This window comes from Lutra lutra, chromosome 8 (assembly GCF_902655055.1).
Source record: "Lutra lutra chromosome 8, mLutLut1.2, whole genome shotgun sequence".
In the NCBI taxonomy this organism is placed as follows: domain Eukaryota; kingdom Metazoa; phylum Chordata; class Mammalia; order Carnivora; family Mustelidae; genus Lutra; species Lutra lutra.
The window spans coordinates 45160396-45180031 of NC_062285.1; the positions used below are offsets into that span (position 1 = coordinate 45160396).

Genomic DNA, 19636 nt, shown 5'->3' on the forward strand with positions numbered 1-19636 from the left:
TGTTATTTTGAGACAATAGTGCTGTCTTTTCTCATGTTTTCCAGTTCATTCAATCCATGAGGTGACTGCACGCACACATGTACGCACACACGCAATTTAGGTGCTCTGAGAATGCCGAAGCACAAACAAAACTCCCCAAACCCAGAATGACTGAGATAGCCCAAGGGAAATTTGTGGGGAGATGAGCACATTTTAAGTCACAACGGGGCCATGATACCTGGATTATCCACTGGTCAAAATGTATGGCCAGGATTTGTTCACTTCAACATCTACCAGGTTTGCCTAAAACAGAGATACGATGATGACGGCAATCATCACAGATGGGGCGGAAGTTTGACAGAGGCTCTGATGATACAAGAAGGGCAGAATGTTGATAAAAGGTTGGGAGAAGGGCACGAGGCTTCTTATACTACTGTATTTCCTTTGAGTATACCCGAGATTTTCCATAATAAAAAGTTGAAAAGACAAACCCTGTTCTCCTTCATCTACCAAACAGCAGATAAAATCCTTCCTAACTACCGGGTCAAGTAAAACTCAACCATGACCTCATCCAGGCACGTCTGAGGCAGTGGCGGAGGGCTACTTCAGACAACACAGAACCTTCCTGCACCCCACTGATGGCAGGTCAGTAATAATAAGCCACCCACCCTGGGGAATTTGTAGATGATTCAGGCGTGCAAGGTTGAAAAATACTGAGATCCTTGGGTAGAACTGGGAACATCTTCCTGTGCAAAGGTTTCCTGCCTCTAAGCTTCTAACGAGGGACATGCCAGAACCCATGGCTATAACACTCACAGCATGCGGAATACATGCCCCTGAGTTGGCTCGACCACCTTCACTCCACTCTTGACTCAGACCCAAATGCCATGGGTTTGCTGGGAGTCACGGGGGAGGACAGGAAGAGAGGCGAGCCTCCCCCAACCTTTCCAGAATGAAGTATTTTTATTATGACTTAAAAAATACTCAATGTAGGAATCTTGGGAAATGAGAAAGTACACAAAGTTTTTAACAGATCAGGTAGTTAGTTACAAGACCCATTGATAATGACTGTCCAGACCTCAACACCACCATAAACTAAGAAGATCTAAGTGTCACTTATGAAACACATCACTGAGCAATGGCCAAATACTCTTCCTTAAGTGACCAGGGAACATATTCTCACATAGACTACATCATGAGCCATGACACAAACTGCAACAAATTTAAAATCTCCCAACACTTGGAAATTAAACACACTTCTAAATAATTTGTGGGTCAAAGAGAGCCTAAACGAAAATAAAATATACCAAACTAAATGAAAATAGACAGACCAAGGTGTGTGGGACAAGGCTAGAGGAGCACATAAGTAGTGCACAGCACTAACACATAAGAAAAAAGGAAAAGTCTCAAATCAATAATCAAAATTCCCAACTAAAGAATCTAGAAAAAGAAGAGCAAAAAGAAGCCACAAAGAGCAGAAGGCAGGAAACAATAGCAGAAAGTGATAGAATTGAGAACAAAAATACAATGGAGAACAATCACTGAAACAACCAGCTGATTCTTTGCAAAGATAAATAAAATTGAACAACTGGAGCAAAACTGACTACAGAGAGAGGAGACAGAATACCAGACAGGAATTAAACGTGTTATCACTTCAGGCTCTGCAAACATTTAGAAGAAAAAGGAAATATTATAAAGAACACAACCTAAGTTTCACAACTGAGAAGAACGAATTCCTTGAAAAACACAAACCATCTTAACTCATCAATAGGACACTGACAATCTGACCAGCCTTTTAAGTACTAAGGAAATTGAATTCAGAATTAAAATTCTTTCAAAAAATAAATCTCCAGGCCTGGTTGGCTTTACTGGAGAAATCTACCAAACATTTAAGGAATTAACATTAATTTTATACTATTTCTCCAGAAAACATAAGAAGGAATCCCAGGGGATTTTATGGACTAGTTGCCTAATGTCAAGATCAAAGTCCAAAAATGCAAACATCATTAGCCATCAGGGGAATATAAATTAAAATTACAAATAAAATCTCTCTATATGCTTATCAGAATGGCTAAAATTTAAAAAAAAAAATGACAATACCAAAAGCTTCTGAGGATGTCGAGAAACTACATTACTTAAATACTACTTATGGGAATGCAAAATGGTACAGCCGCTCTGGAAAACAGGCAATTTCTTAAACAACTATGCAATGCTATGTAACCCAGCAGCCGCACTCCTTGGCCTACACCTACAGAAATGAAAACCTAGCTTTAGAGAAAACCTGTGTATAAATGCTCACAGCAGCCTTCTTTGTTCTAGCCCCAATCAGGAAAGAGCTCAGACATCCTCTGTCGGTGAGTGGTTCAACCAACTGTGTTGCTTCCGGACCGTGAAGTACAACTCAGTAATCACAAGGAATGAATTCGCGATCCATACAACATGGGTGGACCTCCAGAGAATTAATGCTGAGGGAATAAGCAACTCCCCAAACACTATTTAGTGTACGACCACACTTGTATTAACAATCTTGAAATGACAACATTACAAAAAGGGAGACTGGAGGTGGCTGCCAGGGGATAAGGAGTAGGCAGGGCGGGAGGACCACGGGTATGGCAACGTGAGGGATCCTTGTGGTGCAACGTGAGGGATCCTCGTGGCAATGGAAATGTTCTGGATCTTGACTTCATCCGTGTCCATATGCCAGCTATGAAGCAAGCACTGGCAGAGACAGGGCAAAGGGCCCACAGAATCTCCGTACTATTTGTCGTGAACAGGGACAGACCTAGCACGTGAGCAAGCACTCCACCGAGATTACTGCTGGCAAAGCTCTCCCACCATTTACTGAAAGTCAGAGACTAAGACCTGCGCGTAACTGTCCAGACCTAATGAATTCATCCAATAATTTACTAAACACCAGCATCACCTCTAGTGCTCCCACCTCTGGATGAGTTCTGGGAGGAACGTTTAAAGTGATGTGTCAGAGCACAGCAAGTGGGAGCGAGCGCAGCCCAGGCCTCCCGGCCGGTATCACAAAAAATGCAATCCCGCACTCGGGACCTGACGAGGATGCACACGAGCTCTGCGCAGCCACATGCTGGCGCTCCGGGCTGCTGGGGGATGGAGGGGCAGGACGGGCTGCACACCCCCAGCCCTGGCCCCACGAAGCCCACGAAGCGCTGCGGTGTGTGCCCGAGCTTGCTGCACCGGCAGGAGCCCACCGGGGAGAGGCGAGAGGCTGGTGCAGGGGCCATGGGAAGCTGGGCTCTGAGCCTTGGTGCTCAGACCCCTCTTCTAAGTGCCAGTCTCTGTTCATTTATCGACCGAGCTGGTGTTTTCTGAGCACAACTGAGCGGAAATGCGATCCTAGGCAATGAACTAGGAAGGACCGACGGAAGTGCCGCAGAAGCAGAGCCCAGCAAGCGTGAGGCGGGACGAGCAGGGGACAGTGGGGCCGTGTGCGTGTGTGTGCACACGCGCACGTGGGAGGCCTGACAAGCAGGGGACTGTGACAGGCAGTGTGAGCACCCGTGTGATCTTGGGTTCCCAAGGAGACCAAACCCCTCCGGCTATGAGACTTTCCCTGCATGTGGCAGGGGTCTCAGCTTGGTCCGTGAGGTGAGGGAGGGTGGCCCTGTAGAAGCACTACCGTGTGGGGTGAGCAGAAAGAGCCAGGATCAAGGAGGGGGGAAGACTATTCTAGGCACAGGGACTGGTGTGTTCGAAGTGGTGTTCGAAGGCCCAAAAGCGAGAGGAAACTAGCATATAGGGCCAATGAGTCTACAGCAGCTGAAGGAAAAGGGGACAAAATGAGCCTGGAAAGGTAGTCTAGAATGCAGAAGACTATAATAAGAACTTGGATCTTTATTTCAGGAACGATGGAAGCTCTTAAGTATGACATAATCAGAGGAGCATTTTTAAAAAAGATTATTCTGGCTATGGTGTTAAAAAGGAAAAGAGGAAGCAAAAGTAAATCTGAGACCTAAAATTCAAAGTCACTTAATGATCCACTCAAAGGACAGCAGAGGCTTGGGCTAGAGGGTGGTGACCACAGTGGGAGCAGCTGGCTGCCCAGCTGGGCCAGCCCCAGCCCACTGCTCTCCACTCTTACTCTTCACAAAAGTGGAGACGCCACACAGCCAGGGCACGTGTGCTTGAGTGCGCAGATTTGCTCGTGGCTTCTATGATCCTAGCAAGCCATGAAGCAAGGTCAGCAGAGAGCAGGACTCGGGGCGGGGTGGTGGGCAATGGAGGACTCCGCTGAGCGACTGCATGGGTGGCGACCATGGACCTTCAAGGACACTACACTGCCACAGAGCTACAGAGGGAAGTAAGTTTGGCTTTCCCGACATCAGTAAATAAAACCAATCAATTAAAAAAGATGCTTTCAGCATCCTTATAGTGATGGTCTCATCAATGCCGCACCAATTACTTCGTGGAAATTCCTCTTTAAACAGAAAGTCAGGGCGCCTGGGTGGCTCAGTGGGTTAAGCCGCTGCCTTCGGCTCAGGTCATGATCCCAGGTCCTGGGTTCAAGCCCCACATCAGGCTTTCTGCTCAGCGGGGAGCCTGCTTCCTCCTCTCTCTCTGCCTGCCTCTCTGCCTACTTGTGATTTCTCTCTGTCAAATAAATAAATAAAATCTTTAAAAAAAAAAAACAAAACAGAAAGTCAGTATTACCTAAGGCAGATAACCTCTAACAAAGGAATTCTCCAGGAAGATCACCATTATCTCCAGAGGAACTCTGACTGGCAACACAGGTAAAGTTACTCACACAAACATAATGTCGCCTCTCTTGGAGTAAGCGGGGATTGTACTGGCTATGGTGGCAAACCCGTAGGAGCAGATGATGGCTTCTTCTGTCTTCATGAATTTTGCCAGGTGGTCTTCCAAATCCAAGTGCACATCTACAATAAGATGTTAAGTGGTTAAAACATCTTCTAATTCTTTCTCTTTAAGTACAGAATAAAGAAAATAACGTAAGCAGTTTAGTTAGCAATACTGTCACTTTATGACCAAAATGAAACCGTCTTTGAATTGTAAATTATATGAGATCTACTGAGATGACTCTCAGCCAAAACGATTCCCCAAGCCTGTGAATGGCATCAGCTACTCCTCTGCCCCAAGGTATTAGTGGGGCTGCTCCAATCCTGGCTCTTGCTTCTCTGCCACGCTAGCTCAGCGACACAAGGCCCAGCGACTTCACCTGCTTTGACTTCCCTCAACCAACCACATGGAGGCTTTACTAACGTGTGACACGGTATTAAAGCCTTTTCCCATTTAGCAGAAGGTACCACACCAGACATTAAGACAGCTGGAAACCAACTTTAAAAGGAAAAGAAAAGGGGCGCCTGGGTGGCTCAGTGGGTTAAGCCGCTGCCTTCGGCTCAGGTCATGATCTCAGGGTCCTGGGATCGAGTCCCGCATCGGGCTCTCTGCTCAGCAGGGAGCCTGCTTCCTCCTCTCTCTCTCTGCCTGCCTCTCTTATCTACTTGTGATCTCTCTCTGTCAAATAAATAAATAAAATCTTAAAAAAAAAAAAAGGAAAAGAAAAGATGAATAGAAGAGCCCGCGCCCTGCAGATGACAGTGGCGCCAGCACGCAGTGTACACCTGCTCCAGCGCCACGGCAATCGCTCTCCCGTCCGACTCTCCACATAAGCGTATAGGGACTTCGGATGTGTGGTACAAAGAGAAATGCAGTCATTTACAAAAGCTGCTTGTGAAGAACGCTGGTGTAACAGCAGGAACGGACTGTGCCCGTTAACCTGGGACCACCTATCGTGGCTGCTCACTGCCGCTCACCTTCCCAGTCTCAGGCACTGGACTACACTCCCCAGCAGGAAGGCTACATGCCCCTGCGGTGACTAGAATAAACAGTGCACGGACGAGCTTTGAACCTGAAAACTTCGAAGTGGTCCTAAAACAAGGCATTACCCAGGAGAGAAGAGGACTTTTAAAACTTCCTCTAGCTCTTTTCACTATAGCAGGACCCACACCTGGACAACAATCAGAGTTCTGCCACAGTCCCTGTCAAGGTTCAGGGAAGCAGATGCCTGAAGCGAACTCTAGCTTACTTGCTGGGTATTGCTGCTCAGTTTTCCCGCTCCTCACTGCAGGTCTCTTGCCATTGAACTGGGGTTTGGCTCAGGGCACCCGCCTACTGCTGTCTGCCACTCGGCGGCGAGTTCCCACCTGCGTCCTCCGTTCATGAGCAAGCGCATTCAGTCTCCGGTCAGGAGACACGGTGCACGTGTCTTGAGAGTAGAGGGACAGAGGTGCTTCAGGCAGGTAGGCCGCAGGTGTGACCTGGCCCCTTGTCTCTTCCAGCTACTTCCTGCCTTTCAGTCGTGCCCCTCTGTCAGGTGGCACAAACCCAGTCCCCCTCCCTGACCCTATGCTTACCAGACTACCTGGCTTTACCTGAAAGCCACTGCACGTCTGATTAACAAATGAACTGAGAACATTACTGGACTTCCCACATGTTAAGTGGTTAAGTGGTTAACACTTTTTAAAATATATTTTTAAGGGGCACCTGGGTGGCTCAGCGGGTTAAAGCCTCTGCCTTCAGCTCAGGTCATGATCCCAGGGTCCTGGGATCGAGCCCCACATCGGGCTCTCTGTGAAGCAGGGAGCCTACTTCCCTTCCCCTCTCTCTGCCTGCCTCTCTATCTACTTGTGATCTCTGTCTGTCAAATAAATAAAATCTTAAAAAAAAAAAAACCTATAATTTATAAAAAAATATATATATATATTTTTTAAAAGTCCATTCTTTTATTATAACCTGATTGGAATGGAATAAATAGTTCACTTTCACAATTCCTCCAAGACATGTGTACATGAAAGACCAAACACGCCTCTTCCTGTCGGCAGTTAAAATGTACACCAACATAGCCTATTACGAAAAGCACATGAAGTGCGGTTTGACTTCCATTCCCGAGAGGTCACGGTCACTGCACAGATGACATCAACATTAGCTAAGTGTGGGACTTTACAGTAACGAAGTCAATGACTGTATCCCATGTGATCCAAATGGTATCAAACAGGTGCTTAGGTCTTGAGCATCAGACCTGTGACATCACCAACACACAGAACATGACCCTGACCCTGATGGCCCGTCCTCTGCCACGTGCTGCCAGTGAAAGGTTTCGGGGAAAATCGGATGAGAACAAGGGGAGCAGCCATGTGCTAGAGAACCGGGCATCCCCAACACTGAGCAAGGAGCTCCTGCCTCCTCCTCAGAGTGCTCTCTGCACCATGCCTACAGGCAAGCCCCCGTCACCCCCACTTCTGATCAGAATGAGGGTAAGTCCCCCTCTGCACATGATAATGTGGCCTCTAAATCAGGACTATCTACCCCAAATCTCCATGATTTAGTTAGCAGATGAGCCCCAGAACTGCTCTCATCCAGTATCTCCATTTCAAAAACAAAACACCTGCTATGGACTCGAACTATTTTTGCTAAATACAAAGAAGATTTTAAGTCATTCTGTAGACTCCACTTTACATGACTCATTTTTTCACTGATGAGCGATGAGAAAGTCAAACAACTTGGCTTAATTTCAGGGCTTTAGCATTAGCTACGCAGTGGACGAAAACTACATGTTAGAAACATTCCCACTGTCATACATACTCACAATTGCTTTTACATCACTGCCAAAAAGTGGTTAAGAAGAATCTACAGTAAGTCAATGACTTACCGATTCTTGCCTTTCCCAAAAGTCTAACAAAGACTGGCCTCTTTCTCCTCGTACCTGAAACACTGGGCTTTAGCTGACGGCAGCCTTGCAGAGCAGGTTTTGTGACAGGTGGGTGCGCTGCGCTGCCTGACTTCTGATGTGTGCCAGCTACTCTGTGCAACGAATAAACTCTCAGCCCAAGGGAGAGGAGGCAGCAAGCACGGAAAGCGCCAGGCCGCGCTCTCCTCCTTCTGATTTCGGTCTTCTGTGCAGACAAACCGTTCCACCGACTGTTCCACGGATTTGCACAGAGTGCAGGTAGAGCACTACACCCTCAGATTCACTGCTAGGAACACACACAGCAGGACAGAGGCCACGGAGGGAGGTGCCCAGAAAGCTCTGTGTCCCTCCCAGCACTCGATGCCCTTTCTTGCACCTGTTCCCTAACCAGAACCTAACAGAAGGGATTTGAGGCCAGTACAGGATGTCTGGCACCCAAGGCAGGGCCTGGCCACGGCAGTCATCACAGGGGGTTCCAGATCTGGCCCCCCGCCTCACTGGGTGTGGACCAGGGCAGGCCTGAAACAGCTCCGTGCCTCTCAGGTTCTTCCTCTGTCAAAGAGGTAACAGTCAGACCCGCCTCAAAGAACTGTTACCAGAACCATGAGTCAATGCCCATGGAACACTCACAGTAACACCTGACATGGAAAAACCAATACACCATTTAAGTGTTTGTACAGGTAAATCAATATTTGTAGGATAAAAGGCTTTCTTTTAAAAGGAAAAAAGTTACACCATTTTCTAATTAAGTTGTCCAAACCCCACGTATTTAAGAACCTCATATTATAGTAATTTTTCCATCTGCCTTCCCTTTTATTATTTTTTTTTAAATTTATTTATTTATTTGACAGTGAGAGAGAGCTCACAAGTAGGCAGAGAGGCAGGGGGAAGCAGGCTCCCTGTTGAGCAGAGAGCCTGATGTGGGGCTCGATCCCAGGACCCTGAGATCATGACCCGAGCCAAAGGCAGTGGCTTAAACTCACTAGCCACCCAGGTGCCCCCTGCCTTCCCTTTTATATATCTCCTCTTTTATTCTGCTAAGAGGCATTTCGGCTTTCTTGGTTGTCTTCCAAAGGAAAGACTACAAAATAGTCAACTTCAGAACAGTTTAGAAACAACCAACTACATTTTTTCTTAAGGCTTCTATATTTTGTGTTACATACTGTTATTTTTTTTCCTATCCCTGGAAACAAGGACAGCTTTTCTTAAAAGTACAAATAATACACTTATGCATTCATTAGAACATAAATATAGAGCTGAGTGTTTTCCAAAACGTTTTTCCATGCAGCATCTTATGTGATTCTTGCCAAAACGTTCTAAGCTGTGCAAACAAGGAGCATCCCCACCTATCCTGCAAAAGCAACCCTGTGACCAGTTAGTAGAAAGAAGTGGCAGGTCTAGGAACGTTATGACCAAATGTTCCTCCTAATAAAACACACAGGCATGACTCAGTTGACTGCTCTGAATTAAAGCAAGAATAGAAAGAATATATTCTGAAAAATAAACTGAACAATTTACTTGTTCACTAATGGCTCCTGAACACAATTAAATGCCACCATCCTTCACCATGAAATCCTGCCACTGAGTGTATTTTGACCTAGTTTAAAAACAAAGAGTCAAGCAGGCACTGTGTATGCAAAGCAGATACTGGGAAACCAGTGATAACCTCCAGTAAAAGAGATCTGAACATATTCAAGGAAAACCGAGAAGCTGAAAAAGAGAAATTGTCCAAGCGCGCAGCCGGAGCCCTAGAGGAAAGTCCTCTCTAGGGCCTGACAAATTCCTCTCGTGCCGTTCTCAAACACACGCTCTGACAATAAAATAAGAAGCTGGAAAACTCCTAACCACATGGTCCTGACGAGATGACCAGAGACCTTGAGGAGTTCTACTTGCCAAAGGCAGAACATTCAGCCCAAGAAACTAGACGAATTTTAACTCAACCATCATTTGACTTTTTTCTTCTGTATTAATCATCTAATGTCATCTAATACGTTACTATGAAATAATAAAAAGGAAAACATTTTAATAAAGAAATTGATTTTTACTAGTGATTTACATTCATTTTTGAAAAGCTGAAAAAAGAGCTAAACAAAGAAGTCTCTTCATCTTTGAAAGTGGATGCCTGAATGTGTTACTCCCAGGGGAAAAAAAAGAGGACATTAAAAAAATAACTTTTGGTGGGGGGGGCCCTGGGTGGCTCAGTTGGTTGAGTATCCAACTTCTGATTTCGGCTCAGGTCATGAACTCAGGGTTGTGAGACGGAGTCCCGTGTCAGGGTCTGTGCTCAGCAAGGAGTCTGCTTAGGACCCCTAAAAATCCAAACCCAATTTAAATTTCAAACTCACTCCAATAGCAAGGTACAGAATACATGCAGGCTATGCTGCCATTTTTGTAAAAATAATGGGAAAAGGTATGTACGGGAAGTAGTTTGCATTTGCTAAAAAACGTCCCTGGAGGAATTAATAAGGAACTACTCAGAGTAGTAGTTCCTTAGTAGCTGCCTTTTGCGGGGGTGGGGGGGCTGGCTGCGATAACGGTGGGGGAGGAGACAACTTCCACTCTCTGCGAACCTTCCGAAGCTCACATCATGGGCTGAATTATTCAATCAAAAATACTTAGAAATCATGAACTTGGGGCACCTGTGTGGCTCAGTCGTTAAGCGTCTGCCTTCAGTTCAGGTCACGATCCCAGAGTCCTGGGACTGAGCCCCTCATCGGGCTCCCTGCTCGGCGGGAAGTCTGATTCTCCCTCTCCCGCTCCCCCTGCTTATGTTCCCCCTCTTGCGGTCTCTCACTGTCAAAAGAATAAATAAAAATCTGAAAAAAAAGAAAAAAAAAGAAAAGAAAAGAAACCATGAACTAAAGATCCCACATCTGGAAGCACACGACAAGCCGCTACTGCATACTTCAATCCGAGGGAGCCACACACAAAGCTGACTGGGCTTTTTACCAACTCTGGGAAAACTGGTTTCAAAGAGTTGAAACCTTTCTTTTTCATGACTTGATTCAGCAATAAATCTGCTATTTTCTCAAATTAACTCCCAAGCAGAAGCCAAGGTCATACATGCAAATAAAATTCCCTAGAAAGAAATGCTTTCAAGAAAGTAATATTTTTTTATCCCCAGCAAGCAAATTATAGAAATTCTTGTTGATCAGATTACAACAAACAACCCATAAAAAATGTCTTGCCTAGCTCTCTAATACTACTTATCTAGGAAGTAATTCCTTACCAGTAACAACCAAGCAGACAACCCGTGTCTGCACTAAAGAGGCGAACTGACCGGCGCTCTGTAAGTCTTTGGTCCTGCCATCAGGGCTGGCATTAGAGTACTTGGCTCCTCGTTATAAGGCTGAAATTAATGAGCTGTGTGACTGTGAGGAAGTCACGTAACCTCTCTGAGCTTTCTACACCACTTCTGAATAGTGGGATGCTGGAACACAAGATATTTCAGACCCACCCCAACTTAAAATATTGGGACACCTACTCTGTTGTCTGTTTCCAATACCAATAATTTAATACTAAGCTAGCTAGGGAATAAAGAAAGGTTCTCCCTTCCATAAAAACACCTTCACTGTTTAAGACAGAAACACACACACACAGGCTTAGACATGGAAACTCGGACAAAAGACAGAAGAGATTTCCCAGGCTCTATTTTCCCCACATGCTGCCATGTGGAGGCCAGAATGTTACGTCCCCCACAATATTCACGTGAACAATCATTTAACAACATTTTCCCTGAGGACTCTGAGTTGGGGACTTCGTCATGTTTGGAACCACACTCATCCTAAGACACAGCTGGTCGTCAATGACCCTCTTCATTCCAGAAAGAGCCACATCATCAATCCTTCACCACCTCCCACCCCATCTGTCCTGTCTCCCTTCCCCTAGGAGGTGGCTGCCAGCTGGAGCCATCCCCCAGCCCACTCACAGCAAGGCTGGAGCCAGGTTCTGGGCTCCCTAGCAGAAGGTGGGCAGAGCCATGTGCAATACCCCATGCCTGCTTCAAGGGCTACTGCAGCCGCACAGCCTGCTCCTTCACACCGGCCCTCAGCTGCACCCTCGCGGACAAGCACAAAGACGGTAGGTTCGGCACTGGAGGAAGGAGACGGGGAAGAAGTCGGTACCTGCATGACTGTGAAGAGCAGGGCCATCTGCAGCAGGACCTATCCCCTTCTAACAGGCAAGCACGACAGAAACAAACTGGGTCTCCTCATGCCACGGTCCTTGGGGCACCCACAAGAGCAGCTCAGGCTCTGCCGGGCTGACAAGCTGGCCCTGGGTAGCAGGTCCTTTCCTCCACGAGGACCAGGGCCCCTCACGCACACAGACTCAACCACTCAGCGCCACAGTTAATCACGGATCTCTTTTCCGAGGAGTTTTGAAATTAAACTGAGTCCGTCGTTAGACACAGGCGAGTAGTATGAAGGAGACAGCGGTACATACCAAACGTGCCATAGAATCCTCTAGGTCCGGGGCACCTGGGTGGCTCAGTGGTTTAAGCCTCTGCCTTCAGCTCGGGTCGTGATCTCAGGGTCCTGGGATCGAGCCCCACGTCAGGCTCCCTGCTCAGCGGGGAGCCTGCTTCCCCCCACCGCCTGCCTGCCCTCTCTCTGCCTACTTGTGATCTGTCAAATAAATAAATAAAATCTTTAAAAAAAAAAAAAAAAAAAAAAAAAGAATCCTCTAGGTCCGCAAGTCCCCACGCCATACTTCAGAGACGCCAAAGCTGCCGCCTTTGTGGGAGAAAAGTCAGGTCTTAATGCTTTATCTTCAGGGTTCAAAACTGACGTTTCCTACTCTTTAGCCCTCCTCCCAGGGCGCCGCGCTGCCAACTATGTCCCTTTCTTTCCTAGAAGCATGGCAATTCTGACTGGACATGAAGAGCAGATACATGCGAACATGTAGGGACAGAACTTAAAACACGGAAAAGTGGTATTAGTCTGATTATCCAAACATGGTTAACTCAAGGCCTTTATGATTTTTGGCATTTCTGGGCAGAAGTCTTTCCTCCGAACAGCTCACTGTCCTCCCAGGACACAGAGCCATTTCCGAGGCACACCTCCGACCAGCCACCTCCGAGCTGGCTCACAGGGCTCCCTGGATGTCAGGGCCCCCAAGCCACACCACACACCCTGACTGCCCACCCTCAGTCGAACCCAGGTCACAGCTCTGCCAAGAAAGAACGATGGCCAATGGCCAGCAGAGGGAGCCCCTTCCCATGGTCTATGTTGGTCTCTTCTCTCCTGCCCAGTTTTCTAAGAAATCTGCGGTTATGCACAAGACCTACTTACCTTAACCCGAGCGTTATCCAACAATCTCGGGAAATTAAAGGAGGCAAAGATGACACATTTCTTTCCATTCACCACAATGTTGTGGCTGGGGGTCTGAGGAAAGAGAGGACAGAAGTAGATTTGAGCAGATATTCATGTTCCAGGGCATGTGCTGTCAAAACACTCTGGGGCCACACGAGACACAGAACTGATGTCACTCTACCCTGGCTGCACACCGGTTTCCTAGCTCTCTGCTCAAACTAACTGATGAATCATTTCAGATTTATTTATTTCTAGAGAGAGTGTAAGTACACACGCAGGAACAGGGGAAAGGCAGAGGGAGAGAGAGAATCCCAAGCAGACTCAGAGCTGAGTGCGGAGCCTAATGCAGAGCTTGATCTCATGACCCTAAAACCATGACCTGAGCCTTAATCAAGAGTCAGCCGCTTCACTGACACAGCCACCCAGGCGCCTTCTTCTCATTATTTTTGAAGTGTAAAATTAGGAAGTGGTATTTATGAATCAGCCACTAGTTTTATTATCAGGCTAATTTGTAGTACTTAAAAAAAAAAACAACAAACAAGTGAGCTATAATTCCAACACAGATAAATGACAAACTTTTATTTGATTTTAAAACTCATTAAAAAAGAAGTAGCTAAATGAAATGAAGTACCTTGGAAAAAAATTTGGAATAAGACAAAAATGAAGGAAATATAAAAACATCAAAATCAAAAGCAAGAATGGGCAGAAAAGGTTTGGCTTTATAGTTAAATAGTTTGAAAATACATATTAACTACAGAAAGAGACAACAGCAGTCAGTGGGCTAGGTTTCCCAGTTCTACAGTTAGTGCTGGAATACTGTTTAAGAAGGATCCTGCTCCAGCCCCAGGGAGAAATAAAGCAACAGGGTGTCCAGTAGCCTGGGAGCCCACGCTCTCTCTCTCTCTCTCCCTCTCTAAACTAAAGAAATGAAATTGTTTTTTTAAAAGGTTTAAATATAAGTGAAAGACATCCACCAACTTCATGAAAATGGTTGTCCTTTGTGGGTGATAAAAGTAAGTGGTAGATGGGAAGGCGTTTCTTAGCTATAACTGGAACGTTTTCTTTCTTTCTTAAGGTAGATTTGAAATAAAGATGGCAAAATGTTAATGCCTATTTATCCTGCATGGTGGGTATACATGGGTCAGATATTTCCTACAAACTTAAAATACTTCTTAATTTAAGAAAGCATACATGGTAAAGTAAAGACAAGCAACAGAAGAACTAAACACAAAGACAGATCAGACCTTGGAACAAGCGGGGAGAGAGGCAGCACAAGGAAGGTCAAGTTTCAGAACTCGAACTGTCAAAGTCAAGTGCTGCTGTCTATAGCTACCCCACTAAGCAGAAATGTGAGCACACTATTCATATCTGGTTACGAAGGTAACCTACAACAGATCTAAAATCAGAAACAATGAAGATGAGAAAAAGCAGGAGCACTGCTTTTCATTTCAATTCTGTCTCACTATTTGAAGTATTACCAGGAGCATGTATAATTTCACAAAACAAGGTTTTTGGTTTTTGTTTTTTTAATGGAAGAAAGGGACAAACTGCAATGCCCAAACTAGGGACCATAAAACTGTCCGTACATCCTTAACAGAGTCATATATTGGGCACTAAAACAGTTTCTGAGCTTCCAAGATTTCTCACTGTTTGATTTCTGCTAGAAATACTACATAAACCTCTGTATGCTTTGGCGAGTATACCTACAGGAGAGCAAATACACATCCTTTGAGAAGCAAACCACTTTACCCTGAAACGACGTTGTAGTTGAGAGCAGGATGGTCTTTCGAGATGGGAGGAACAAGAGGTTCTGGCTGCCACTCTTCAATCAATTCTTCCTTTTCCTATGGGAGAGAAGGAAACAAAATACAGCAGGGTGCTGATCACTGTTTTGTTCCCACACTTCCGTTAAAAGCAACCAGTAAGTTCCTTATCTGTTTCTGAACAGCAGCCCTCGAGGCCACGTCACGCACACTGCCCACCTGTGACCCGGGGCCAGATGTCAGAAGCATCTCAGAATCCCCTTGTATTCAAGAGACTGCAGATCTGTAAAACCGAAGGACACTGCATCTATGTTGCCAGAAGTTAAGCTTTAAAAACAGTTTTTTTTCTTCCACAGCTTTTACGGTAAGATGTCCATGATTACTAAATCTTGCTAAGTTCAGCTTTCAAAGGATGACTCTAAAGTTATGTCTAATCATTCTCTAAAAAATATAGGTATGTGTGGACTGCCAGCTTTATAAACAAAAATTCAAAATACCAGGAATGACGAACCGCTTACAAAGCTGAGCCAAAAACCAGCCACCTGATCATTCATAAGGAGTTCTGAAATGCCAAGGGAAAAAGCTGAGACAGGACCTCTGCCCCGGATGGCCCAATCTTACTGCAATGCTATCCAGAGTGCTCCGTGGCATGCTAATCCCACAATGCAGTCAGAACAAAATGGTGGGGGAGGGAAGAATCTGTGGTCAAGGTGAGGGCATCTCTCCAAACAGAGGTTCAACTATCCACTAGCCTAGTAAAGGCTACGTGAAATCATGTGATCAGACATGCCCTGCTCTGCATTAAGCAGGTTTCCCAAATATATTTGCCCTAAGAACCGTATGCTTCATGTCCTTTGGGGGGCACTGCCTGACTGTCCTACAAGGAATATGAACGATCAGGAGGGCGGCAGCCAGTCAGCACAGCATGGGAAGTGATCACCGCGCTGCTGCCTTAATTCTGCCCCATCTCCATGCTGCACCCAGTGCTGCCTTGTGAACCAGAGTTGTAGAGATTTTCATGGAAAACCTTTCTCACAGTCATGGGTCTCTCTGAGCATCCTGGCCCAATGCTACAGGGGCTGGACAGGGAAAGGGCCCGAGGGACAGAAACCACGGTGTGGTCAGAACTGCTCTTCCCTCTTGCACTGGAGTGCCATTCCTAGGTGCTCCCACTGAAGTGAGAGGACAAGCTTCTTTTCCACAAGCCTCCTCATCCTTCAGGTGAACGGGATGCCTCGTGGGCAGTGCCACAGTCCCCTAGACACTTCTGCTTCCTAAGGTTTGCCTGGCTTGGGCTTGGGCTGGGTCCCTTACCACAGAGAAATTCAGTTTGGGGTGGGGAAGTGGGAGGATTGTTTCCTACTCTGAATTTCCTTCATGAAGAACCCAGGGAAAATTTTGTTTAGGTTTCAGAACCAGTGTTGTTCTTCCTGCGCAGCTCACGTCATTCTGCACGTAGATCATTGAAATGTTGTCGCTGCCCAGGCTTCCCTCCTACCATCTGTCCCTAAATCTGCTGCTTCCCTAACACAGTGCAGCGTTCTGTGGCGGGGTGCCCCTCTGGGTGGCTACTTTACCCCTGGCTTCTCCACGTTCTGCTTCCCTGATATTTCCTTTCCCTTGATTGTTTACATGACAGAAAATATTTTAACATATATAGGTGAGCCACCACAAGTATTTTTTGGAAGGGTGTACCAACTGCAGTCATACAGTGAGTAGTAAAAGATTTAATTTCTTCCCTTGACTGTAAGATCAGATCATTCTTGTAATCTGTATGTTTTACAGAACAGAAGTCTGATTATCCAGAGAATTAGAATGCCTTCCAAAATAAGGTGGTAAGCAGGAGCCTAAGAATGAGTCAAAAACCGAAAAAGAAATGAAGTAAACACTTACAAAATCTGCACATAAATTGTGATGCACTCATATATTGCCTCCCATTACCTTAAACCTATTGCTTCTTAAGATTTATTTTCAAAACTCCTTTTATTTCTACTCACTCCTCTCACCATTTCTAATAGTCAGCAATTTCTCCTTCACACAAAAAATCTGATAGCACAGCTTTAAAACCTCCATAGGAAAGAAATTTAATTCTTAAAATAAAATCGGATGTAGAAGCCCAAGACGTGGAACAATATCAACTATCAGATCAGTCGGATAATGTACGTTTCTACTGGTGGGAAAGGACAGCAACCAACACTTCACAGCTTTGCTAGCCTTCTTCCACCCCAGTGAACCACGGATGAGTTAGGAGAGTTATCTGAAATTCAGTTTCCACAATTCTTGGCGTTTTGCACATCTTACTCTATTTTCCGTATCCCTGATAAGGCTCTTTAAATCCTTCTTGGAACACAGCTGAGAGAAAAAGACTTTATAAATGCCTAAAGGAATGGCAGGGTTTTTTTCTTACAGCAGTTCCCCAAAAGTACACAGTGTGTTCCACGTCAACAGGCATAAAGACACCTCACTGAAATCATCCATGCCAGGTCTTCTTTCCACTGTACATTTCTAAGATAAAGGCTGGGCTGCCTTCTGTGTTTTGTACAACTAGACACACTAAGATTCCACACAGTGACTAAACCCCAGTCAGCTACAGAGTGATCTACTCCAATAAGCTGTCAGGGAAAGCCATTTAAAAGAGGTATTTAGAAATGTAAATACAAGTTATGTGCAAACATTAGGCAAAAAGAAAGTGAAGATGATTCACCGCAGTTAAAAACAAAAACCCAGAATGTGGAGACAGGAAAACTGCAAACTGATAGGTTAACTTTTATTTATTTTTTTTTTCTTTTTCAGTTAAAAAGTTTTATTATGGGACATTTCAAACATATGATAGGTTAACTTTTAAGTCGATATACAATTTTCTAACTACACACATATGTTACATCCACACACTATTATTTCTCTTTTGGGTGTAAGACTCCTCAAATTCTATACACTAACTGTAACAAAACTGGGAGCAAGAATGGAAATCTCTGTTTAAGAAGATTTTTAAATATACTGATTTCCCTTGAATATAATTCATTTAAGAATAAGGACTCTAAATATTTTTTTTTGTTTTCTTGGGACATCTGGGTGGCTCAGTCACTTGGGCGTCTTCTTTTGGCTCTGGGTCATGATCCCAGGGTCCCGGGATCCGGTCCTGTGTGTGTGTGTGGCGGTTGGGGGGAGGAGGGGGTCCTTGCTCAGTGGGGAGGCTGCTTCTCCCTCTGATGCTCCCCCTGCTTGTACCTGCTCTCTCTCTGACAATACATAAAATCTTTAAGAAAAACAAAACAAAACAAAACATTCGGTTTTCTCAGCACTTGTACTCTAGTAGGCAAGCAACTCGCTCTACAAAGAAATAGTAAGAAAAACGGAAATACCGATTGTCTAGTGGATTAATCAAAATCACAAATGTGGCTTCTTTTCCTGGAAATGTTACATCCAAGAGAACGCCTCACTCCTGATCAGTTGTGCAGTCCTCACAAAGGGAGCAGCAGCACAGAACAGGAAATTGTTCATTTTTTTTAAACTTTTTTAAAACGTCCACGTCAGTGGCTTTTATCTCTGTGACTATAATGCGGATCGTACTGGCCATCTCGTACATCACATCTGGTCTGTCAACTGTTTTTCAATAGTTCTGAGAAGTCTCGCAGAGAAGACAGCGGTCTCCCCGCCAGCAAGCAGCTACGTCAGCTTTTACAGAACTGTCCGAGGAAACCCGGGATTCAGGGCACTGGCACGGGAATTTCCGCGGTTCGTTCCCGGCGCCCTCCCTCGCACTGAAGCCGCGCCGTCCCGCCGCACAGCCACCAGGCGCATGAGGCTGTGTAAACACAATCCCAAGTTACGGGCCCTTCACTTCTAGCCGAGTGGCTGGCGGGCGGCCACCGCACAGACCCCGCGGGGACGAACGTGCGGAAAGTCCTCCTGGCCCGGGCGGAGGAGCTCCGCGGACGCCGGTGGGGCGAACGCTCGCTCTCGGTCCGCGGTTCTGCTGCCGAGCCGCCCAACGCACCTGAAGCGGCCGGCCGTTCGGGAACGCGAGCGGAGGCTCCGCGTCCAAGAACACGCAGGAAGGGCACGTTTACCGGACTGAAAGTGGACACACGGGGGAGAACGGCGACGACTTCATATTCCCCTCCCCTCAGCTTCCGGGACCCCTCGCGCCGACAGAAGCAAACTCCCGCACTGGGTTCCGTCCTCCCGTCTGCTCCACCTCCCGAGCACCCCAGTTGCCTGAGGCCGACGGACCGAGCTCTCCCACCGCAGCTTCGCCACCCCTATTCGCCACCCGTGCCCGCTCGGGAGCGTCAAGAGCACCCTCGCCCCTGCGCCCCCGGCCTGTTTCCCTCACAGCGCCGAAGGAGACCCTCGGTTCCCGCTCCGCCGGAGTCTCCCCGCGAGCACCTCCAGCCAGAGACGCTGGGGTCGGGGCGCGAGCAACCGGCCTCGCCCAGGACCCGTCACACCCCGCAGGGCCCGGTGTGGTCGCGAGTCGCTCGAGCGCTCAAGCTCACCTTGTAAAGCGCCTGGACCATCTCCACCAGAACCCAGTGCTCCGCAGCGGTCGCCATGGTCAGCTACTGGCGCTGCCTTCAGGAAGGCGGATCGCAGCTTCGTCACGCGGCGCGCCGCGCAGCCCAGTGACATAAGGCCTGGGGCGGGGCTGGCGAGCGGGGGGCTCCGCCTCCCGGCACCTGCGCGCTGGAAGAAAGTGGGCGGCCTGGTTCGCAGAGGCGGTGGGTGTAGGCCTTGGAGTCTTCCTGGCAGCCAGGAGAGGCGGGAGCAGATGTTCTGTGGCCCTGCGGTGCAGGACCGGTTCCGGGCTCCCGGGAGGGAGGCTAACAGTAAATGCCTGCCCTGCA

At 46.7% G+C, this 19636-nt stretch overlaps 1 protein-coding gene across 9 annotated transcripts in view; it reads right to left on the reverse strand.

The window, feature by feature from the left end:
* Nucleotides 1-19406, reverse strand: part of LOC125106212 (serine palmitoyltransferase 1-like) — a 43293-nt gene extending 23887 nt beyond the window's left edge. For 5 of the 9 annotated variants that reach the window (XM_047739943.1, XM_047739948.1, XM_047739945.1 and 2 more), the window contains exons 1-5: nucleotides 19289-19380; nucleotides 13006-13098; nucleotides 12396-12447; nucleotides 12158-12175; nucleotides 4751-4883 (exon numbers count right to left, since the gene is read on the reverse strand). In XM_047739943.1, coding sequence (XP_047595899.1) covers nucleotides 4751-4883; nucleotides 12158-12175; nucleotides 12396-12447; nucleotides 13006-13098; nucleotides 19289-19345 — 353 coding nt within the window. In that variant the 5' untranslated portion in view covers nucleotides 19346-19380. Of the gene's footprint in view, nucleotides 1-4750; nucleotides 4884-12157; nucleotides 12187-12395; nucleotides 12448-13005; nucleotides 13099-14775; nucleotides 14871-19288 lie in introns of those variants that run through there. The other 4 variants (XM_047739941.1, XM_047739942.1, XM_047739944.1 and 1 more) reach the window with 3 other exon arrangements.
* Between the last annotated feature and the right edge of the window lie 230 nt (nucleotides 19407-19636).